The sequence below is a fragment of the Lasiodiplodia theobromae genome (assembly GCF_012971845.1).
Source record: "Lasiodiplodia theobromae strain AM2As chromosome Unknown scaffold_48, whole genome shotgun sequence".
Taxonomy (NCBI): domain Eukaryota; kingdom Fungi; phylum Ascomycota; class Dothideomycetes; order Botryosphaeriales; family Botryosphaeriaceae; genus Lasiodiplodia; species Lasiodiplodia theobromae.
In genome coordinates, this window is record NW_023336528.1 from 53,871 (window position 1) to 78,217 (window position 24,347).

Sequence of the window (24,347 nt, forward strand, 5' to 3'; positions counted from 1 at the left end):
TGCAAAACCTGGAAGTGAAATCGATGGTCGAATTTTGGGGACTGTCAAACGGGAATAGATTGACCAATGGCTTGAAGGAGATTCTTGTCGGCTTTAATACTGGTACTCCTACAAGACAAGTCACCCGATCACCACTTCTATGCCAGGATGAGCTCTTGGTGATTCTCCGTTACTAGACTACCGAAGGATGAGTGGGCCGGGAGGATGCGACTTTCTCGGATCGTCAAATTGCGTCTCGAGTGTCAGCCATCCATTTTGCGGTTTGAGCCGTGTCATCCAACTCACCGATGCCGCGACAACGGCAGTTACATCAGCGGCCGATTATTTTGGCGCTCCGGACGCCTCTTACACGGGGATATCGGCTAGTTTTTCGTTGCGATGACCGTCGTGCGCCTTCCCCACAGGTTTCCCCCGTGCGTTTTCCCCGTGCATTTTCTCCGTGCGTAAAAGTTCGGCGACTTTCCCAGTTGGCCGACAGTACATCGGAATTATCCAGGCCAAGATCGCGTTCCTTCGATATCTCGTCTCGACCTACTGGTTCAAACAGACCTGTACATTTACACCTTCCTTTAGTATTCATCTACCTCAAGCTACCGTGCCCTGCTATGATGCCATCAATGTGGATGAAAACTCCTTTGGTGGCTGACGGAAACGCTCTTGTCCCATCTAAAACCATATAAAGTTGTGCTTCTGGTTGCCTCCGCCTTTCGAACCCCCCTGTTGTGCTGGTTGTCTGGCCGTGGCTTTAACTCCACTGAGGTGTTCTCAGGGGTTGATGTTGTTGGTTGGTGGAACGGGCACATTCACTCCGATGTTCGCCTACGCGCGCTCAGACCCGCTGTACCGATGGCATTCCCCTTATTGTGGGTCCAACACTCTTATTCGCATTCAGCACCGGGCCGTTCCTCTTGTTGTCCTTGGCGCCCTTGAACAGGACATTCGATGACTTTGCCTCTCGCGAAAGAAGGGTTGCCTGCTGAACTTTGGGGGCAGAGAGAAGGTCAAGTGGAAAGTCGGGCCGTGGTACGCGTGGAGAGGCGCGGGGTTAAATTCTGCCAACCCCAACACCGCTCGGACTTACGGTTAAGCTCGATTTTAACGATGAATCCGAGAAAACTGATTTCTACCAGCGCAAGTCAAAAAGGTCAACCCGAGCATTTGCTACCCTGTCTCGGCCATGTGGCTGGGTCCGTAGCATGACATGTGGCTCAAGTTTGCATTTAAAAGTATAGCTGGACGATGTTGTAAGTTTCTTCACGAGCCGCGAGTTTTCGATTCCCTCGTCCGTTTCGGGGCAATGGAGATGTGGGTCCCGGGTCGCCAGGGGAAACGTAACAGTGCAGCGGACGATCCGCCAATCGCGCTAATAATATCTTTCCCTGCAACTGCCGTGTACACAGTACGGTCAGGCACACCGGTCCTTGAGAACCAGACCTCTCCCATCGCGTGAGGCGATCCTGCAGGATTCCCGCGCGTCGCAGCCAGACTGCGGCTGCCGGCTCGTCAACAACGGCCTTGGTCCGTGACAGTCTCAAAATCGGCGGAGAAGGTTGTACTTCTCTAATGATGTGATCCACTTTTCTACCTAACATTGGGCGTTTAGTACACCTGATATGGCCTTCGCCGGACCGACCCTGAGCGGGAATGGCACGCCGGGACCCGTGAGCCGAGATCCATGTAATTTCAGAATAGGGGTTTGTAGGGTATCTTATGGAAACGAAGCAACCGGCATCGTGAAGGTGGCGTTTGTGGAGTCCTATCGCGGGCAGCAGGATGCCCATGTTACCGTCACCGATCAACGCGAGCGATGACGACTCATTCAGCCTCAGTTATTCTGGGAACAGGTCTGCCTACGCGCCAGTCAAGCGTTCATACACTATATAATATTTCCCAGATTTAACCGTGTCGGTGATGGGCTACAGGAAGTAATAATGTTGTCTTCTGGCTCGCCCTCTCCAAGCATTCCGTCGCCGCAGCAAGCCGCGTCCGCCCCCCGCCGCCGGTTGGCATGCGATAGATGCCATGCCCAAAAACTACGGTGTTTGCGTACCGTCAATCCGGAGATTCAAGTGTGCGACCGATGCTTGCGCCTCTCAGCTGAGTGCGTGTACAGCCCTTCGTGCCGCATCGGCCGGCCACGTCGACGTCCCTCTGGAGCGACAACCAACAGTCGCAAAAAGCCCGAACCACGCAAGCTCTCGATACAAAAAGATGACGGCCAACCTCCGGACCCACAAAACACTCTACCGCAGTGTGCTGCAGCATCGACTTTGGATTCACAATCACCAGAGATGGTTTCAGCCATGGGCTTTGATATAAACGACGTTTGCAACTACGGCTTCCTCGGATTTCTCGACAACTCTGTGACGCTTGGTCCTGTAAACACTGCGCCAGTAGATCCGGGAGCGCTCCCTTGGACTTTCTTCGACGGCTTCAGCGAACGCACCGGAATCCAGCCTGAAGGATATCCATGTGACCCCGGGCTGGAAGACTACGTTAGAGAATTGGCGGACCTGAGCGTTGTCCTGCACACCCAGCTGGAGGCCGTAGAGAGGGCAAGCGGGATCTCTCCGCAAGGGGGAAACGTTTTGGTTTCACGGCTCCGAGACTACCCCATCACGGCCATGTTTGAGAATACGCAGAAGCTCGTGTCCATTGCCACAAGGCTAGCCGACACTTCGACAGTGTCCGAGGCCCGATACAACCCGACTTGTGGAATCGATGGGGGCGCAGTTCATGTCCCCATCAACGACTTTTCTGGATCCGTGGGTGGCCAATCGTCGGGGAGTAGTGTCGATAGCTCGTCTCCATTCGACGCCTTAACTGAGCACGGCAGCGCGTGGTCGACCAATGCGACGCCTTTTCCTACTAGCACTGAGCTTCCAACCCCACATCGGACTACCACTCCTACTGCGAAAGTCGACACTTCGACGGTACTACTCCTGTTGTCCTGCTATACTGCACTCGTCCGCCTGTACACGAGCTTTTGCTCAGACCTAAGGGAGCTCCTGTTTTCCGGTCCGCTAATGGGATTGAGTCGTCTCTTTCCTGATTTGAAACTAGGATCCTTCCAGGCCCTGACCGGGATGGGTATGGACGCTGTACTAGTCGCGCAGGCAAGCACGCACCTGATAGATCGACTTCACAAGGCGCGTAATGACTGCGTCGCCGCTGGGTTGATCAATTCATCTCTATTGCATGCCGTACAGATTCAAGAGGAGATAGATGCACAAAAGCACGGGCGGTTTACGTATAAAGACTTGGCTGGATTGATGAAGGATATTAGGAAACTCTTGCAAACCAGATTCTCCTAAAAATTAATTTAAAATTCCTTTTCCATGACTCTTCTTGATCTTCTGCAAGATGTGAACCCTTACGACGTCTGCTGTTGGATTGCAGAGCCTGGAATTTGGTTCTCCCTGGATGGACGATGTTCTGCTTGCTGAGAGTATGGCAGTAAAACGGTATGCAGTTGCAATAATTAAAGTGAGATTATTGCGAGAAAAACATTGTTCGAAAATTGCCATTGTTCTTCTATCAGATGGCGGATTGGGAGGTGGTAGTTATGTTGATTGTTAGCTTGAGACTGCGCGCTGTAATAGAAGTACAGCTGGACGATACAACTCCCTCTCTTCCAAGAAACGCAAGATGACTATCTACACCAGAAGTGTCACTCGAACCTTCAAGAAAACCTCAACTGCGCACACAAGGATTGTCCAGACCCCAAGCATAAAGTTACTCTTGTGCAGTGTCCCTCCTGTTGCAGGCCGCTTCGGGTCGAATCGAACGAGCTGGTCGGTAAAGAAGACGGTCCAAAGCCCCATCCAGCTTATCCACAGCCACAAAGAGTGGAAGTGGTGCAGAAACAGAGGGATACACGCCAGAACTGGCGCGACGAGCGCTAGTAACATATAGTGGATGTTTTGTCCTGCAAGGTTGTAAGACGAATTCACGTTCATCTTGCGGTCATCCTCCACGTCCTGGTAGCTGTATGCGGTATTGAGATACATGGTCCAGAAGAAGACCATCGTGCAGAGTGGAAGGCATTGGCGGGTTGTTTCGGTAAAGGACTGGTGTTGGCCATTAATGGCCGCCCACCCTGGAATGGCGGGCCAGGCGATGGTAAAACCAAGAATGACCTGCGGGTATAAATAAAACCTCCGGGCTATCGGTCGCTTGCCGTAAGGGTAAATAATTGAAGCCACCATCACCGGGACTAGATGCTTCCATCTGTATGTGGTACCGTTAGTAACTCGACTTGCCTTAAGGCCGATGATGAAATGGCAAAGGAAATGAGAAGGAAGACTGCTCCCAAATACTTACACATCCTTCCCATTAAGCATGATATGTAGGACCAACCAAGAAGCGGCGACCTGCAGCACCATCCATATCATAGCCTCCGTCGTCGTGACCATTCCAGTTACTAGAGGACGGTTCTTAGTTCGAGCAACATTGGCGTCAATGTCCCGATCAACCCAGTCGTCCCAAACCATCCCAGCGCCACAGAAAAAGTATGCGGCAAGGAAGCATAATGCCGTCTGTCGAAACACAAAGGCGAGGGACCCAGCCGAAGGCTGGTCAGCGATCTGGGCTGCACCAGCGAGCAAAGCGGACCAGACTGTATTTCATACAATTTATGTCAGCTCAATGCTATGTTCTGTGCTGGAAGGAGGTGAATGAAAATACGTACCACCTGCAAAAGTGGCAAATAGAGGGTTATATTTGGTGAATCGTGAAAGAACAAGAAGATGTTTAAATAGTTGTCTTTGACCTGCGGCTGCCATGGTTGAACACTTGAGCTGAAGGCTTATCAAGGTCAAAAAAGCTAGCGGGAAGTAAATCGATGTTTTGGATTGATGTGCGAATTAGACGGTGTTGCAAGTTAGACTTAAAACTTATTATACACAGAGAGCTACTAAGAAAGATTCTTTGCAGATTGCACCGAACAGACGAGCGAATCCCCGTATGGCTCGCATCGCAATCCAAAACTCATCTTCGGCCCTCACTATGCGCATTCGGAATGGCAGGAACTGTGATTATGGCGTAGATCAGAACGACATGCAGCTGGTGAGGCGAAATATGATTGGCCAAAAATTAGCCGAAGAAGTGCTTCGGACGCCGACGTTGATCTTTAGGCTGCGCCTCCTGGACTGTGCGTTGAAAGCTCGCCGACTCTGCAGTACCGGAACCAAACCAAATCAGATCAATACCATGACGTGTACTTTGTTGGTAAATCTCTCAAGAATGACATCTTTTCCTTTTTTCTTTAAAAAAAGAAGGTCCCGTTCCATTGCACTGACGGAATTACATCCGTATCAGTTCCTCTTTCACGACCGCCACGCTCATCAACTGAAAGATGGACAAAGACAAGTTCAGAGTTGTTATTGTTGGAGGGTCCATTGCTGGCCTTACACTCGCTCACAGCTTACACAAAATTGGGGTTGACTACATCGTCCTGGAGAAACGAAAGGAGGTTGCGCCGCAAGAAGGAGCGTCCATCGGGATTCTACCCAACGGAGCACGGATCCTAGATCAACTCGGAATCTACGACGATATTGAGCCAATTACGGAGCCTTTAGGAGTCACGCATATCAATTATCCCGATGGCTTCCATTTCGTCAGTCATTACCCGAAGAAAATGCATGAGTAGTGTGTATGACGTGTCCCAATACAGCACTAGCCCAGTCACGCTGATATCTTTCATTGTTCCACAGTTTTGGCTATCCAATAGCCTTCATGGACAGGCAAAAGCTGCTGAAAATCTTATACAACACCCTTCCGGACAAGACCAAAATCCAGCTTAACAAAACCGTTTCAAGAATTGATCATCGCTTAGGACCCAAAAGCAGCGTCCAGGTACACACCGCCGACGGAGGTGTGTACGAGGGTGATCTCGTCGTCGGTGCTGATGGAGTGCATAGTCGAGTTCGAGCAGAGATGTGGCGAATGGCCAGCTCACATCCGCAAAATGAGATCTCGGAGGGGGAGAGGAACGGTACGTCTGTTTCAAATAAATGAGACCTCTGCTGACAGTGTGTCCAGGTATGACGACACAGTATGCCTGTGTTTTCGGCATCTCCAGCGGAATTCGTGGATTAAACACTGGCGGGCAAGTCCTACACATCAATAGTGGATGGACCTTGGTCGCAATTCCATCAAAAGAGGGAGAAGTCTTCTGGTTCATTGTGAAAAAGCTAGACCAGGAATATCGGTATAGCAATGCCCCTCGCTTCACGTCCGAGGATGCCGCCGCAGAGTGCCTGCATCTGGCGGACGTACCAATGTGGGAAAATCTCCGATTTGGTGATTTGTGGCAGAAGAGACGGAACTTCAACATGACTGTGATGCACGAGAACGTATTCCAGACATGGTATTGCGACCGTCTGGTCTGCATCGGGGACAGCATCCACAAGGTAGGACAGCCCCTCTTATTCGCGCTGATTTCTCTTTCGACTCACCACTCTTTGCCAGATGACTATCAACCTTGGACAAGGAGCCAACTGTGCCATTGAAGATGTGGCTGTTTTGACAAACCTGTTGAACAACTCCTTGGCTGAGACAAAGGAGGCGAAACTCTCAGACCAGGAAGTTGACGCTCTCCTGCGTCAGTTCAACAAGAGGCACCTCCAAAGAGCAACTCATATCTATGGACTATCGAGATTGGTGACACGAGTGCATGCAAGTGATGGATTCTTGCTTTCATTGGTAGGAAGGTATGTGCTTCCGTATTTCGGAGAAAGGTTTGATAGTCGGCCCTTCAAAATGATTGCGGCGGCCGCGGCATTGGATTTCTTACCGTTGCCTCGACGCTCGTTTCCAGGCTGGGAGAAATACAGGAACAGTGAGGCCAGAATTTGGCCGTGGATCATGATACCAGCTTCCTTCTTGTTCTTGTATATATTGATGCCACGGGGTCACACGCACTAGTCTTCCGTAGCATTGATAGGGAATTTTCAATTGGAGCTCTTTATATGGCGAATTCACAGCTTAGTCTCTCCAGATATATGAAAAATAAGTTGCCACACTCTAAGCTCATCCAGACAACCTTTGAGCCATGTTCAGAAGCCAAGGAAAAGAGGAAAAGGAAGGAACGGGGTATCAGCGCTCGTTGAGATCTTATATTGCAGCCTAGCTTTACATCCTTAAAGTAGAATCCCAGTCGCGAGCTTTCTGTACGGGGATCCGCTATTACTTTGAACGACATCATGAAATAAATAGATCAAAGATGGTGAATGTAAGTGAAATTCGGCGAGTTGGATTTTGGCAATTCAATTTCCTATTCTGGGAACTGCTGACGACATACAATTTACTATTTGGCGAGCCACGATGCCGTCGACTCACTCCATCTTCAATCCTTCGCGTTTGTTCAGCCCCTGTTCGTTACGGCGAACATACCAGAGACAGATGCCGTAAACGCCATCCAGTGCGCATGAAAACACGACACACCAAATGTACAGAGGGGAGCTCATCCACTCATGTTCTTGACGCCAATATTTGTAGCGTAATACGTCTTGGGGAAGGAGCACAAGGGACCCGAGGAACCGAGACAACCTGACAGGTAAATCAAATTTGTGGTCAGCCATCACTGATTATCATATGACCCATATTTGTGAATATACCATAGAAAATAGGACGCTCCGCGCGAATTGCCTCGGCCGATCAGTTGACATATGGCTCCAACGCTCAAGAGGAGATGGCAGCCGTATGCACTCCAGGCCTGAGCCAGAGTAGGTCCGAATTGTGCGGCCAGAGCCAAATGCGTAGACATCCAGCCGACGACGCAAACGGTGAAGATCAAATGGAGGTTTCTCTGAACCAACGGCGCGTGTGCCCATTCGTTTCGACCGAATCTGACGGCAGTGTACATGACGACGCCATTAAGAACCAATCCCGGTAAAAGAACGTATTGTTCCACCCCGCTGCCGAATGGGTAGAGGACTGCGTATACCAACTCCCACGCAAAGTTACAGCAGAGTGGCATCAATGACATGCAGTAGGTCTTCTCCTGGAACGACTTGTAGATCATGCCGATGTAGTTCGTCATCCAACCGACCCCCATCAACAGTTTGCAAGCGTCTGCAATCCAGGCGACATTTTGGTACTCGGGAGGTGCTTGGGCTACGTCGGCGGCATTCATATTCGAGAGTTCCGTGATCAATATATCCGGGTGTCTAGGCGTGAAAGGAGGATCAAAAGAGCAGTTTCGAGAACAAAATAGTCTTTACCGCGCGCTGGCAGCCTCGAAGTTTAGAGAACAAGATAAAAGATGAAGAATTATTGCGGCAAGTCACCTTATCCTCATCCATTTATCAAAGTATATAGAATCGTATTTGATAGGTGAATGCTTCGGGATGTAAATCCGTTCGGCGTAGGATCTTGTCATATTCAATATCCAATTTCGCGGGTCTTTCCGTTGTGTTGTGATATGGCCCCTCGGCGGCCGAATCGCTTATTCAAAGGATCGCTTGAACGCCGAATCGCTTACGCAGTGGATCCCCTGAACGTTGAATCGCTTGCACAACGGATCGCCTTGGCAGATCACCTAAGCGCCGAATGCTTTACATACCGAAATATGGAATTGAGCAAGAGGATGCTTATTCGGCGAATATGTTCCCCAGAGTTCTGACACGGTGCTTAGTTTGCGGCAACTCTAAACTGTCGAAGTGCGAAGACCTTCTGCATATCTTCCCACTACAGACGATCTCTATTGGGTTCAGCCTCACCTTGACGTATATTATTGCACTCTTGGTAGCCTGCCCCGCAGAGAATTACTCTATCCCATTTCAACATCAGCGCAGCCTGGGTATATTCTCTATCATAAAAACCTCCTTTCAAGACAGCAACTACTTCCTCCTCCACCAAATGCCGTGTGTAAAGATCATGGAAAAGCAGTCTTTCCCAGTGATGGATTCTAAGTTTGTGACCAATGACGAAGAGGTACTTCAATTCACTGAGATTAGCCGCTCGTTCTGTACTTTTTCTAACATTCGTATAGGTTATTCGTGCTCCATTGAGCTATCTTCTTCGGAACTCTGGCAAGGACGTCAGAGGCAAGATCATCTCAGCCTTCAATGAATGGTTGCAGACACCCGAAGAAAAGCTGGATGTCATCAAACGCATCGTAGAGTTTCTGCATACTGCATCCCTTTTGTATGCCGGCGTTAAAGGACATGCGAGTACGCTTGCTGACGACATTTTAGAATTGACGACATCCAGGATTCCTCTAAACTGCGTCGTGGACTCCCCGTCGCGCACAGCATCTTCGGAGTTGCCCAAACGATTAACGCTGCCAACTATGCATTCTTCCTAGCGCAGCAAGAACTTCCAAAGCTGGGAAACGCTCGTGCATTTGAGATCTTCACTGAAGAGCTACTGAATCTGCACCGAGGGCAGGGTATGGACCTCTACTGGAGGGACTCATTCACCTGTCCGACTGAAGAGGAATACCTCAAGATGGTGTCCAACAAGACCGGGGGACTTTTCAGGCTGGCGGTCAAGCTGATGCAGATGGCCAGCGAAACTGATCAGTGAGTTGAAACTCCAATCCGCTGGGAGGGAAGATGCAATACTAATGTCGTCCTTTTGCTGCTTTTCAGAGACTTCGTTCCTATCGTCAACGTGCTGGGAATTATTTTTCAGATTCGTGATGACTACCTCAATCTGCAAAGTGACGCATACACAAAGAACAAAGGGTTTGGTGAAGACCTGACCGAGGGAAAGTTCTCCTTCCCAATCATCCACAGTATTCGCTCGAACCCAGCGAACATCCAGCTGTCCAGCATCCTCCAACAGCGCACGGAGGACGACGACGTCAAACGGTTTGCAATCCAGTACATCGCGTCGACCGGCTCGTTCGAATATTGCGAGCAGAGGCTCGAGGATCTAATGGCTAAGGCAAGAGAGATGGCAGAGGAAATGAGCGGGGAAATCGATTATGTCGGGGGGATCGACCGGGTCTTGGAAATAGTCGGGCTCAAGACCCACGTCGAACCATGATAGATGCTGTTGCAACGGAGGACGGGCTAGTTGATCTATCGCTTAGATCTGGTACTTAAGCAGCTAAAGCACAATGGAAAGGAACTATATTTCTTCTCCTCTTTTTTTTTTTACAGACGAGCCTTTAAAAACCTTAGCATAATCTCTTTTATAGTAAGAATTATTCTTGAGAGCTATTATAGCGGGCCAGAACTACTACTCTCTCTCGTAAAGACTCTACTAATAAAGAGCTAAGATTATTGCTTATATTACTAATAAAACAGGGTGCGGCAATATTGGCATTAGACCCTTTGCCCTGTCTTTAAATACCTTTAGATGCTTCTATTGGCTATTTAGGGTATTCACAAAACATGGATTTTCGTCGAATGATAGAACTGGTGGAACGATTCAAAGTGCACTGATCAACGCTTGTCCCCCTTTGCCGGACCCCGGCCGATTCCGAAAGGCGGGAAGGAATAGGAATAGCATTGGCCCCCAAATTGCGGTCGGCTTCCAACAGTTCGGTGTTTACATAGTGTGGGGTGCATCGGCGACTTTAGCACTATTGCGGCTCCTCGTCTTGTTACTTGATTAAGATGAGCCGTAGCCAAAAATAACTATTGCGCGTAAACGATGTTATCCGTGCACATTGTATGGAGCTACCCAATGTCTATATCCTCTTCTCTGCAAGTCTTGTCCATCTATAGCTAGTGCCCTTGCCATCTTGCAAACAGGCTTGTTCTTGACAGGTCAATCGCCACGGCCTCTCGTGAGGCAGATTCGAGATTCCTCCACACAAACCTTCACGCCTTTTCATTGGACCGCAAGTTCGCTTCGCACCGCGTCTGTGCGTTGGAGCGACAGTCAGACAAGTTCGCATTTATCTTTGTTTCTTTCGAACTCTCTGAAATTCCGGGCAGCAAGCATGGCGGCAGAGTCGCCAAACCTAATTGTTTGCGGGTCACAAATGGGAACCCCTGACGCAACATATCTCTCTCGACTCCGCTCAATTTTGGTCAACGATCCAGACCTCCAAGGCTTCCGGCAAGAATTAACAGAACTTCCCGAGGTCTGGATGCTTCTAGTCGCAACGGAACCCTCTCTCGAACGTGTTGCAGCGGCACCTCTTCTGCAGGGTTTGGCGGACTGGATCACAAGCGACAACTCCTCTGCTCTGCCATTTACAGAAGCGACCACGGGTAACACGCTGTTGGCGGTATTAACGGTTCTGGCTCACATTCTGGAGTACATGACCTACCTGAAGCATGGCCATGACGGTCAACTAACGGATGGAGAAGGGGACGCGCATTTGGATGCCTTGAAAGGGGTTCGCGACGGGGGCATCCAAGGGCTGTGCATAGGGCTGCTCTCAGCCACGGCATTGGCATGCTCGCAGACGCGAGCAGAGGTGGCCAGACACGGCGCTATCGCTATACGGCTGGCTTTGTGTGTCGGAGCATTCGTCGATCTTGACGATGTGCAGGCGTCGGAACCGACGCTCTGCGTGAGTGCACGGTGGTCGCCGGCCGAGGGCGACAGGGGAAGGGAAATTTTTGAAGATGTGCTCGACAGTTACCCCCAGGTACGTGTGCTCCGAGATGGATGGAAGCGGGCCGCCGGCTGACTTGCAACGCAGGCTTACGTGGCTGTCACCACTGACTTGTCAACCGCAACCATCACGGCACCCAAGTCGGTGGGCATGGCGCTGATACGCCGCCTAGAAGAGAAGGGGATTGCGACCAAGCAGCTTGACCTGCGGGGCCGTTACCACCACCCGCACCATGAGATGGCGTTCAAAAAGCTGGTCGACCTCTGCGCAGCCGAGCCCATGTTCCGGTTCCCCAAAGGCCGCCTTCCGCTGGTGCCACTGCGGCGAAACGACAGCGGGAAGGTATTGACGGACGAAATGCCGCTCCACGAGATGGCTTTGTGTTGCATCCTGGTCAAACAGGCCGATTGGCACGCCACCATGACGTCGTCGGTGGCGGCAATGGCCCAGGAAGCTACTGAGCTCCCCAAAAGCAAGCGCCGAGCGCTTCTCCTGGGCCCGGTCGACTGCGTCCCCCGTTCTCTGTCGCTGCGGCTGATCCGTCCCGTGGTCGGAATGCCCTACGATTACCCTGACCAAGCCATCGCCATCGTCGGCGCCTCCTGCCGGTTTCCTGGCTCGGAAAGCCTGCCCCAGTTCTGGGACACGATACGGACCGGGAAATCGACGGCAGGAGGGCCGCCCGGCGAGAGGGGATACTCATCGAGAAAGAGCAACGACGAGGAGCCGGAAGCGTTTCGGGGCAACTACCTGGAGACGACGGGTTCCTTCGACCACAGCTTCTTCCGCAAGTCGCCCCGCGAAGCACTGTACATGGATCCGCAGCACCGCATCGCGCTCGAGCTTGCCTACGAGGCGCTGGAATCGGCCGAGTACTTCGGTCCGTGCGGAGCGGCGAGCGACGACGTGGGCTGCTTCGTCGGCGTCTCATCGTCCGACTACGCCGACAACGTCAGCGCGCGGGCGCCCACGGCCTTCTCCTTCACGGGCACGGCGCGTGCCTTCGCGGCCGGGCGCATCAGTCACTTCTTCGGGTGGACCGGGCCAGCGCTGGTGGTCGACACGGCGTGCTCGTCGTCGGCTGTGGCGGTGCACATGGCGTGCAAGGCAGTGCAGTCGGGCGAATGCGCCATGGCGCTGGCGGGCGGCGTGAACGTGATGGCCAGCCCGCGGTCACACCAGGACCTGGGCGGCGCCGCGTTCCTGAGCGCCTCGGGCGGGCAGTGCCGGCCCTTCGATGCGGCTGCGGACGGGTACTGCCGCAGCGAGGGCGGCGGCTTCGTGCTGCTCAAGCGCCTCTCGGCGGCCGTGGCCGACGGTGACCGCGTGCTCGGCGTGCTGGCCGCGTCGGCAGTCAACACCAACAAGGGCAGCTCGGCCATCACGGTTCCCTCGGCCGCATCGCAGAGCGCCCTGTACCGCCGCGTGCTGGCCACGGCCGGCATGCACCCGCTACACGTCTCGTACGTCGAGGCGCACGGCACGGGCACGCAGCGAGGCGATCCCGTCGAGTGCGAGAGCATCCGCGCCGTCTTTGGCGCCCCGCGGCGGGCGTCGTCGTTGCCCCCGCTGCGGCTCGCGTCGGTCAAGGGCAACATCGGGCACAGCGAGGCCGCGTCCGGCGTGGCGGCGCTCGTCAAGGTCCTGCTGATGCTGCAGCACCGCCAGATCCCGCCGCAGGCAAGCTTCGCCGTGCCGAACCCGGCCATCGCGCTGGACAGCGCGGCCATGGAAATCCCACAGCAACTGCAGCCGTGGCACGAGGCGTTCCGCGCCGCCTGCGTCAACAACTACGGCGCGTCTGGCAGCAATGCTGCCATGGTCGTGTGCCAGCCTCCGCCCGCGCAGCCCGTGACGGCGTCGCTCCCCGCAGGAGTGCTCAAGTACCCGTTTTTGATTGCTGCTCATTCTGCAGACAGCCTGCGCCGGCAGTGCCGCGCTCTTGCCGACTTCGTTGAGGCCCAGCACGCGGCCGATGGAGCCTCGTTGGTTGCGAGCATTTCCTTCCACCTGGCGCAGCGGCAGAACCCCCGGCTCCGTCACCGCAGGACTTTCGCCGCCCAGTCTATTGAGGAACTAAAAGCCTGCCTCGACGGCCTGGACGACGCTGCGCTGCAGGCTCCGGACAGCCCCAAGCCCGTGGTGCTTCTCTTCGCCGGCCAGACGGGGCATCGCGTCCGGCTCAGCGAAGAAGCATGGCGCAGCTCGGTCCTGCTCCAGCACCACCTGGCTCGCTGCGACCGGGCCCTGCAAGCTGCAGGCCTGCACAGCCTCTTCCCGCGCATTTTCGGCACGGAGCCGATAGAAGACCTGGCCGACCTCCACTGCATGCTGTTCGCGCTGCAGTATGCATCCGCACGGTCGTGGCTCGATGCCGGGCTGCAGGTCAAGAAGCTGGTTGGCCACAGTCTCGGACAGCTGACGGCTCTCTGCGTCGCCGGCGCGCTCAGCCTCGACGACGCCGTGAAGATGATCTCGGGCCGCGCGGCTTTGATTCAACGCCGCTGGGGCGCCGAGCGCGGCTGCATGCTCAGCGTGGCTGCCGACGCCGCCACGGTGCAGGCACTGGCCGCCCAGTCGCACAGCAGCATCGAAGTTGCCTGCTACAATTCCCCCTCCGACCACGTCGTCGTCGGGCCCGACGCAGCCGTCGCCGCCTTCGAGGAGGCCGCGCGCTCCAGTGGTCACTGCGTCAAGCGACTGGCTATCACGCACGGTTTTCACTCCCAGATGGTGGACTCCATCATGGACGACTACCGAGCGCTACTCCAGGGCCTCGAATTCCTCCCTGCAGCCATTCCGATCGAGGCCTGCTCCAAGACTGATGGCAGCAGCTGGGCCACCGTCACGCCGGATATGGTGGCACAACAGTCCCGGGACCCCGTGTATTTTGCTGACGCCATCGCCCGGGTCGACGAAGAGCTTGGCTCGTGCATCTGGCTGGAGGCTGGCTCTGGATCCGCCGCCGTGAGCATGGCTCGCCGCACCCTCGCCAAGTCCGGAAGCCCCTCGTCTCATCGTTTCTACACCGCGGGGCTGCACGGCCCGGAGCCTACACAGTCGCTGGCAGACACGACTCTCGGCCTCTGGAACGAGGGAGTTCGGGTGCAGTTCTGGCCGTTCCATCCCTCCCAAAGAAGCTGCTTTGCGTCCTTGGAGCTGCCTTCGTACCAGTTCCAAAAGACGCATCACTGGCTCGAGTACATCCACAGGCATGAGGAGCTCACCAGACCGAACTGCCAGGAGCAGCCGCAGGAAAGCCCGAAACTGCTGTCGTTTTCTGGATATGGCGATGCCCAGACGGCAGAATTCACCATCAACCAGCACAGCGACGAATACTCAGCCTTGGTCCGCGGAAGAACCGTCCTCGGCCACACTCTGAGCCCTGCATCGACGTGGTTGGAGTCAGCCGCGCGTGCCATAGCCATCCTCTCCGGAAGCCCCGCAAACCTTTCGTTGGAGGTGGAGCAGCTCAAGCTGCACGCGCCCTTTGGCCTTGACCCGAGACGCCGGCTTCGCCTGACGCTCCAGAAGCACTCACACTGTAGCTGGAAATTCGCCGTGAGCAGCAACGCCCTAGACGACGACGAACATGTTAGACTTCAAGCCTCGGGCATCATCAAACTGCCGGAGCCAGGTCGTGCCCCCACCGTCGAACCGCACCGGCAGCTGATCCTCCGCCTGGTGGACTATGAGCGATGCCTGCGCCTGCGCCAGGATCCCGAGGCATCGGCTGTACACGGTGCATTCGTCAAGAAGGTCTTGGGCCGAGTCGCCATCTACAGTGACGCCTACTTTGGAATCCAATCCGTCACTTCGAGAGGCCTCGAGGCTGTGGGTGACGTTACCATGCCCGAGATCGCTTCCCAGGGCTATGCAGGCACAGCGCTCAATCCACCAACCTTTGACAACTTCCTTCTTGTGGCAGAACTCCATGCCGGCGTTTTGGGCGCCTGTCAAAGCGACAAAATATACATCTGCAACGGCATTGACGCCATCATTCCACAAGCCGGTTGTGGAGACCAAGAAGAATCGGCGTCGCAAGGACCGTGGACAGTCTACTCAAAATTGAATCCGAAAAGTGACGCGACTGTTCTGAGCGACATATTTGTGTTCAATGCACGCCAAAAGACACTCTTCCTAGCAATCCTGGGTGCAAGCTTCTCTGCGGTTCCTGAGACCTCTTTGAAAAAAGCGCTGGAAGCCATGAATGGAAACGAAAAGAAGCTAATGGGTACTGTGGACGTGTGCTCGTCTTTTGTAGACCCGGAGGCCCTGCCGACTACGCCGAAACCCCGGGCACAAGAAAGGTCAAGCAGCCTGGCTTTCGAAGTGCACGCCACCGTCAAGGCCCTTCTCCATGAAGTAACTGGAGTCTCATGTGAAGGCACCGACCAAACGACTTGCCTCAGTGATCTTGGGGTGGATTCACTGAGTGCCATCGAACTTCAAGCGAGGATCAAAGACACCTTCTCAGCCGAGATCCCCGTGCGGCAATACTTCGACCAAGATAAGAGTTTTGACAGTCTATGCCAGGAAATCTGCTCGACATTACATCCTCGGCTCGCTGTTGTGTCTCCGGTCCCACAACTCTGCTTGAGCGAAGCTGAGGACTCGTCCGGACCTCCTACAACTCCAGCAAGTGTTGAGACATTCGACCAAGAGCTGATTGCTGTCAGGTTGTCGAACCTACTCGCAGAGCACCTAAATTGTCCGGACGGAATCTCTCAGGACATGCCTCTTGGGGATATGGGAATGGACTCACTGGTCGCCATCCAGCTCAAATCGGATATGGAGAGCATGTTCGGGAAGAGGCCAAAACTGCTCGAAATAGACGAAAGGTGCACCTTCTCAGACCTCCTCGACATTATTGGCCGTGAAGACACAACAGGGCAGCTGACACGTGGCCTGGCGACCACCACGATGACCAACTCAAAAGCGATTGTGTCAGCCCACCGGAACCACTACTCTACCTCCATCGACTCCAACACGGGCAGCCCCAGTGTTTCTTCAGAACCACACTTCATCCTACAAGCCTTGGCTGAGTTCGGGCACATCAAAAAGAACTACGTGCAGTTCGCCCGGCAGACGGGATGGGCAGGATTCTTCTCAGACGTGCACCCTGCGCAGGACTCCCTCGCGCTGGCCTACGTTTCCGAAGGCTTCAGCGCTTTGGGTTGTGACCTCCACGCCCTCCCCGCCGGCGCCGTCCTCCCGCCCATCCCCCATCTCCCCAAGCACGCCAGGCTCGTTTCCGTATTGCTCGATTTCGTTTGCGACGCCGGCCTGGCTATCCGCTCTGGCGACGGCAGCAGCGGCGGCTCCTCACTGGTCCGCACCGCCGTCCCAGCTCCATCCGCGACAGCAGCATCACTGCAAGCCGCCATCCTCGCGGCGTTCCCACGGTACACCCCGGAGCACTCACTGCTCGCCGTGACTGGCCCCCGTCTCGCGGCGTGTCTGACGGGCGCGGCCGACGCACTACAGCTGCTGTTCGACAGTGCGCAAGCGCGCGCACTGCTCGAGGACGTGTACGTCTCGTCGCCCCTTTTTGCGACGGGCACGGCCATGCTGCGCGCCTTCCTGCAGCGGGTGCTGCAGAACCGCAAACAACAACAACAGCGAACACAGCAAAGCGAACAGCAGCAGCAGCAGCAGCAGCAGCCTCTCCGCATCCTCGAGGTAGGCGCCGGGACGGGTGGCACGACGCACGCCCTGCTGGAGGAACTGCTGCTGGCCTCGTCGTCGTCGTCGTCGTCGTCGCCGTCTTCAGGGGAGGAGGAGCCGCCGAGCTTCTGCTACGTCTTCACCGACATCTCCGCCGCTCTGGTCAGCGCGTCCAAGCGCAGGTTCCAGGCGCGGTACGGCGCGTCGGTGGTGGAGCGGCACATGGACTTCTCGGTGCTTGACATCGAGGCCGAGACGCTCCCCGCGCACCTGCTCGCCGCATGCGACCTCGTCGTCTCCTCCAACTGTATCCACGCGACGCGCTCGCTGCCGCATTCGTGCAGAAACTTGTACCGACTGCTGCGTCCCGGAGGGGGGACACTGTGCCTGCTCGAGCTGACGCGACCACTGAGATGGCTGGACTGCGTCTTCGGCCTGCTCGACGGGTGGTGGCGCTTCGACGATGCGCGGGACTATGTACTCGCTAATGAAGAGCACTGGCGTACGCAGTTGCTGGAAGCTGGGTTCGGGAGGGTCGAGTGGAGCGGGAGCGGGAACTGTATAGAGGAGAAGGTTTTCAGGTTGATTTTAGGTGCTAAGATATAGATATATTATAGGGTTAGGTCTATAAAATTTAACTTCCTTCTAATCTAATCTAGTATAAGAGTTCTATCGTATTTCTAGTAGAAATACGGTTAGAGAATCGTATATATCTAGACGATATTAGAGTAAAAAGTATAATATATAACGACGAGATAGAAGAACTTATTTAAGCTTTATAAATCGTCGTTAATAAAGACTTTAAAGATAAAAATATTTAAATCTACGTAAATAACTAGACTACGGTTTATAAACTTTCTAAATCTACGTAAATAACTAGACTACGGTTTATAAACTTTCTACGCTAGCAAACTCGCTAAAATAGTCTTAACTTAATAAAATAATTTTACTAGCTAATAAGCTAGCTACTTAAAGAAACTAAATTACTTCTTCTATTAAGTAGAAATATAAAAACCTCTACGTAGCGCGCTTCGGCGCCGTCTCTAATAGCTAGCGGCTTAAGAGAGATGATAAACTAAATAAATAAATAAATAAATATCTAGACGAAACGGCTACTAGTGTTTCTAACGTTAATTTAGAATTAAATCTCGATTGGAAACATGCCCGTGGATTACTGTTGTATAACAACGCAAGTCTTACAATAGAATGGTGAAACTACAAGCAAATTACCAGCCGCCCATACCAGAACCTGTGAGACAAAACAATGGGTATGCGAACAGGAGCTAAAACGCCGATAGATTACACAGCAGCACATTCAAAATGTTGAACTCGTGCAAGATTCCCCGCTTTTGACTCAAACGGTGCCCCGTCGTAATTGTTGCGTATCTCCGGTCGAGACAAGACGCGAAGATGTAGCAGCACTTTGTAGGTCTGGTGCTTGAGGTGAAAGATGATTTTGAGACTGTAGCGGCAGCACTGGCCGTATTCTCCGTGTGGACAAGCCTCCTTCAGCACCAAGGCCAGAGGAAGGATCCCTACTGACGCTAGCCGCTCTCGATCGCTGTTCGCGCATACTACGGGTGCCATCGTTGTCTGCATCCCAGTTTCTCATAATCCGAAGCAGCTGATCGTTTCGTTCCAACTCCCCTGGAACCTGAGGATATTGGCGCGCGTTTCCTTCTCTGAACTCGGAATCGTCAAACGTTTCATGCGGTGTGTTACTGAAGTAGCTCCCGAATGCATTCAACGCGTCAGCCACTTTGCGTCGATGGCCTTGGTATGCATCGCTTGCTCTTCTATCACTTGTAGGTGGCACTGCATCATCGGAATGTTGGCGGGCAAAGTGGGCAGGAGCCGGGGCGGCGATAGAGATGGACGGCACTTGGGTTAGTTGTGTACCGTAATCGCCACCTTCCAACAAGCGATCAGAGTCCTGCCCAGCTGTCGTTGTCTTTGCTCGCTGTTCCAGATATTTTGCGAGATAAACGTACAAGGATCCATAGGCAGCGAGACCGGTGCCAACAATGGGTGCCCATTGACCTAAACATCGTCGGAGGACATTTTATTAGCCATCTGCAAATTCCATGAACAAGGGTTACGGCCTACCTATACTGGCTATGGGTTCCGTCTGATACCTGACTTGGGCGCTGAAAAAATTCCACTCGCCAACGATGATGATAGCTAATACCGCAGAGCCGAAAACCAGAAACTCGACACCAACCAGGAATTTCCTAATCTTCTCATTGACCGTCTTCATCTCATGAACAGTGGCACCGTTTATGCCTTTGAACCGCTCACTATCATTCCCCTCACCGAAGCGGGTGTCCCAATTCATCTGGAGAATCTTGTACCAAATCCACATTAAGGAAAGAACGGCGGGGATGCAGCATGCAGCTGCGAGAAGCATAGCTGTACCGAACGTGATCTTGTCTGGCGCGGGAATCACAAATATCTCATTGGCTGAGCCGTCGCGCAGGGGAGAGTGGGGACCTCTCTCCACAGAGCAAGTGAGGTTACATTTGGGATCATCGTTATAAGGAAAGTTGGCAGCGTGAGGAGATATCGGGTTTCCACGGTCGTCATGCAGGCAGTTGGACGGTTGGGCTCTGTAGAACTCAACCGTCAGGCTTAGCAACCCTTTGGAGACATGTAAGTCAATACCAGATGTTGGTGAAACTGACTTAAACGGTACTCACCAGCTAGAATAAGGCCAGTCCATAAGAAAATGCTGTTTCGCCCAGGGGCTTTGAAGTACGTCTCAGAGTTCCTGACGGTGACCTGAGCGGCCAAGATGCCTATTGAGCAGAGCTGAAAAGCCCCGTAGACATCCATATCAACAGCACCTTAGAGATAGATGTGTCAGCGATGAATCCACATGGCCTTGGTAAACTTACCATCGACATGTACTGCTGCCAGCACAATGCCATGAATGGCAGCAACGGCAGGGAATAGTAATGCGGCTGCCAGGCAAACATCTTTCAGCCATGCAGTTCTTCGAGCAAGTACACAGACTGCTACCAGAACATAGTATCTAGAACGACAAGAGATGTCAGATTAGGCACTTAGGCTCAGAAAGTGAACTCACAACATCCTCGAACCCGGTCCATACTGCCCTGATACTGGCCAGGCACATATGACCTGTAGAGCATCACTGGTAGAATTTGCGGCTGGGTGCGACGAATTAACAGCAATGGCAGGGTCTCGAGTAACGGGAGTGGTTAGTAGCAGGGGCGAGGGCAGAGGCGGCATAGCTCTTCGTCCGTCTCACGTTTGGAGTCGAGTACAGATGCTAAAAGCCTCAGTAACGCGAGTCAGCCCTTACAGGGGCGTAAGTGTTGTCTGATTTGTTCTTTTGTCTGCTTGATGGTCCGATGTATCCACTGTGGGTCCTAATAAAGAGCGGTCAGTGGATTTGGCATCGGCTTGCTCAGGTTGAAATAAGCATCAAAAGCAGCCTTGCCATGGCTGACGCAGAGCTGATGAGGCTTAGCTGGTAGCACCAAGTGGTTGTCAGGGCATATGAAGAAAGCGATTCGTTTCCTCGTTTTGGGAAGCTGCTCGTGTGCTCCGCGCATGGACTGTCCAAGCCAATCATCGATGTTCAAGCCAGCCATCAGCTTCCAGCCCAATGCTAAGCTTACTTATGTTTGGGATACTGTGTCTAGCTTATGCGGCTCAATTATTGTAAAGAGCATTTCCGTATGTTGATGGTATTTATTGTATGTTCGTATCGAGATTTGAGACAAATTTAAATTTTTTTGGCCTTTCTGCTTTTACAGTAGACTTGGAGGATCGTTTGTAACGGGTACAAACCTCGCACCAGTGAGTTATTTTATTATGCATGCATGATGGATAAGTTCACCATTCGCTCTTCGCGGCTGCGTCCGCATATTTGACGAAACCTTGATGCAGCCCCGCATTACATCGGCGATGGCCGCCGGGAAAACTAGCGAATTACATGGGCTCCGGTTGGTTACACTGCATAACGAGGTGTTGTGATCAATACATGGCCTAGCGATAGCGCTTACAGCGCCCGGTGAGGGAGGCGGCAGCAGATCAAATACGACTCTGGGTTGTCACCATAAATACCAAGGCGTCGAGGCTGCAAGGCGCGCGATTAGGCCTTCACACATGTCTTCCCTGTGCGATAGGGCTCAACCCAGCCCCGCAATGCCGAGCCGACACACCAGCCGACGGAACCCATAAGCAGTGCCTGCCTCATCCTATTCTTTACCGCCACTCTTATCATGCGTTATTCATGACGCATGGTACATGGGATGCACTACTCTAGAGTGTCATTTTGAGCCTCCTTGCATCTCAGCAGCCAGCCATAAGACGACGCTGCTGCGACCACTTGCTGAAGCTATCGAGGTTTTTTGCCTCCTCTCTGTTACACATCGACTCCAAAATGGCAGAAGATCTGGATACCAGTCGCATAAGGAATTGGAGATCAATCGTCACGCTCATAGTTTTCGTCATTACTAGTATGTACACCAGAAGTCTGCGAAATGTTACTTTGTTAACTGTCTTCCTCTTGAATAGATATCATTGTCGTTTTTCCGTTTTCGCTCCCGGTTTATATCCCTCGGCTACTTTCAGATACAATTCTGAACATCCTCAGTGCTTTAAAAATAATAGCTCCAAGGAAAAAGAGCTCACACGATGCTCCAATAAGCAAACCTGGATTGTTTGTAAAAGTCCAATTGCCCTTCAACTTCGTAACAGCACCACTGATAGCAGATCTATTCTTGCTTGCTATCAAGGCTATCGGCCGACAAGAAGTTCACGACGGTACTATCGGGGCAAACAACATCTCTCCAATCGACATTATGCTCTTCTTTTTGTCGCTGGCATACATCGCCATCTCAATCGACGCATCCGGCTTGATTAGGTACTTGGCATTTAGGGTGCTTCAATGGGGAGGAGATGTTGGGCACAAACTTTTCTTCTACCTCTATGCATTCTTCTTCGGCCTGGCTAGCTTCATCGGAAACGATCCCATCATACTTTCGGGCACAGCGTTTCTCGCCTACATGACCCGGGTTTCAAGCAACATCAAGCACCCAAGGGCGTGGATTTTCAGCCAATTCGCCGTGGCCAACATTGCCTCAGCAATCCTCGTCTCGTCCAATCCGACGAATCTCGTGCTGGCGGGTGCTTTCAACATCAAGTTTATTGACTACACGGCGAACATGATAGTTCCCGTCACTGTTACGGGCATCGTTCTCTTCCCTTTCTTACTTTACATCATCTTCGCGAATGAGAGTCTCATTCCCCCAAAGATCAAGATGCACGAGCTCCCGCCAGAAGCGAAAGACAAGAAGCCTGTGAATCCGAACATCCCTCATGCGAAAGGAATGGCGGAGGAGCAAGAGGACGATCCCGAGAACGAAGAAACGGGGAAACGCCTCTCTCTCGAGGAGATCATGAACCCTTTCATAGACAAAGGAGGCGCAGCGTTCGGAGCTGTCATCATGGCCGCCACACTTATCACGCTCCTGGCTCTCGACGCTGCGAGTTCCAGAACTGGGAAACACGCTGTCTTCTGGGTTACTTTGCCCGCCGCATTCGTCATGTTCTGCTGGGATATCGCGTTCGGATGGTGGCATCGTGAGGAGACACGCTATATCGCTCGCAAGGGTCGTGAGGAGGTTGAACACGCTCACAGCGAAAGAGAAAGGAAAGAGAAGGACACGCAAGAACATCAAGATGGTACCACAGCATGCAAACCTGATTCAGCCGAGGCGATTTCGCGAGAAGTTCAAAGACGAAGCCAAGGCCGTGCTGTTGATTGTATTCATGACATTGAAAAGGGAGAGAATGCTATTGAGATGGTTCCTCAAGCGGCTGATAAGCTACAAGATGGCCAGCCGAAAGATGGTATTCAAGTTGAAGAGCGAGAAGCAAAGTCTGGATCATCCTCGGAGGCGTCATCAGGAACAACATTAGTGGAACAAACAGACGAGGGGAAGCTGCCGGCGGACATCGAAGACCTAATCAAACACAAAGTGACACCTCGGCCGTGTGAGCAGACAGATAAGGATAAGCGCCCGGTGGAAATGGAAGAGCAAGGCAAACACGAGGTGATATCTGGACTGTGTGAGCAGGAGCAGGGACCGCAAACTCTCGTCTCCCTCATCGCGGATACGTACAGGTGGTCTCAGGAGACCTTTCCCACAGCCACAGCTGTTTTGGGGCACCTGCCATTCGCACTCGTGCCCTTCGCATTCTCCATGTTTGTTCTCGTTCAAGCCTTGGTCACCAAAGGCTGGGTTCCAGTATTCGCATACGGCTGGTACCATTGGGTGAGCAAGACGAGCACGATGGGAGCCATTGGCGGCATGGGTTTACTTTCAGTCATCTTATGCAATGTAAGTGTCTATATTTGGGCTTGCGTATGGCTGACTGACTCGTCATGCTGTTATTTAGTTTGCAGGCACAAACATCGGTGCTACCATCCTTCTGTCCCGCGTAATTCAGGCATGGCAAGAGATCCACCGCGCGGAAGGCGTTGCCCTCAGCAATCGAACATTCTGGGCAACAGTGTACAGCATGGCTATCGGCGTTAACTACGGTGCGTTCAGTGCAGCCTTCAGCGCGTCTCTTGCTGGGCTTTTGTGGCGGGACATTCTTGCCAGGAAACACATTCATGCGAAAAGTCTCGACTTTGCCCGTGTGAATCTCCCTATCATTGCGATCTGTATGGTAGTCGGTTGTGGCGTCCTCGCTGGTGAGGTCTATATCATGAGGGATGAATCTCCTTACGATTCATCATGATCATCTGTTAGAAATCTACTATTTTTACTTGTGGGGAGCAATTCCAGACATAGACGCCGCTTCATCCGCTTTAGTACTTCACTCTACCTCTTTTCTTTTCTTTTTTTACTTTTCATGCTACATAGACGGCCCGTGCGTATCATGCAGAATCTGTAGCATTACTAATGACGAGAGGTAGCACAATCGCTGCAATGCAGTTGAGGGATTGGGAACGAGCGGGGTTGCGGGGCATCGCGAAACCCCCGAAAAAAGCCAAGATTTTTCTCAGCCTTGTGCTGCGCTCTTACTTTGGTGCCTCATATTCATCTTATCAACCCTTGCGTTTTTTACTCCTCCCTCGCCGCTCTGCTGACTGCCATGTGGTGGCACTGCACAGGAG

General features: G+C 52.9%; 4 protein-coding genes across 4 annotated transcripts; all 4 read left to right on the plus strand.

Annotated features, from left to right (window-relative positions):
- Positions 1 to 8,862: 8,862 nt before the first annotated feature.
- LTHEOB_11385 (uncharacterized protein) lies at positions 8,863 to 9,996 on the plus strand (the record flags this gene model as incomplete). The annotated part of the gene is made up of 4 exons (XM_035508135.1): positions 8,863 to 8,937; positions 8,996 to 9,150; positions 9,201 to 9,527; positions 9,597 to 9,996. 4 exons carry the CDS (start codon positions 8,863 to 8,865, stop codon positions 9,994 to 9,996), a joined length of 957 nt encoding a protein of 318 aa, XP_035366462.1.
- A 1,054-nt stretch (positions 9,997 to 11,050) lies between these two features.
- On the plus strand, positions 11,051 to 17,797 carry LTHEOB_11386 (Beta-ketoacyl synthase; the record flags this gene model as incomplete). Its single annotated transcript, XM_035508136.1, has 2 exons — positions 11,051 to 11,557; positions 11,612 to 17,797. 2 exons carry the CDS (start codon positions 11,051 to 11,053, stop codon positions 17,795 to 17,797), a joined length of 6,693 nt encoding a protein of 2,230 aa, XP_035366463.1.
- A 4,223-nt stretch (positions 17,798 to 22,020) lies between these two features.
- LTHEOB_11387 (Arsenite efflux transporter) lies at positions 22,021 to 23,140 on the plus strand (the record flags this gene model as incomplete). Its single annotated transcript, XM_035508137.1, has 2 exons — positions 22,021 to 22,903; positions 22,959 to 23,140. 2 exons carry the CDS (start codon positions 22,021 to 22,023, stop codon positions 23,138 to 23,140), a joined length of 1,065 nt encoding a protein of 354 aa, XP_035366464.1.
- Positions 23,141 to 23,424: 284 nt separating this feature from the next.
- Positions 23,425 to 23,968, plus strand: LTHEOB_11388 (Arsenite efflux transporter; the record flags this gene model as incomplete). The annotated part of the gene is made up of 3 exons (XM_035508138.1): positions 23,425 to 23,562; positions 23,621 to 23,765; positions 23,901 to 23,968. 3 exons carry the CDS (start codon positions 23,425 to 23,427, stop codon positions 23,966 to 23,968), a joined length of 351 nt encoding a protein of 116 aa, XP_035366465.1.
- Between the last annotated feature and the right edge of the window lie 379 nt (positions 23,969 to 24,347).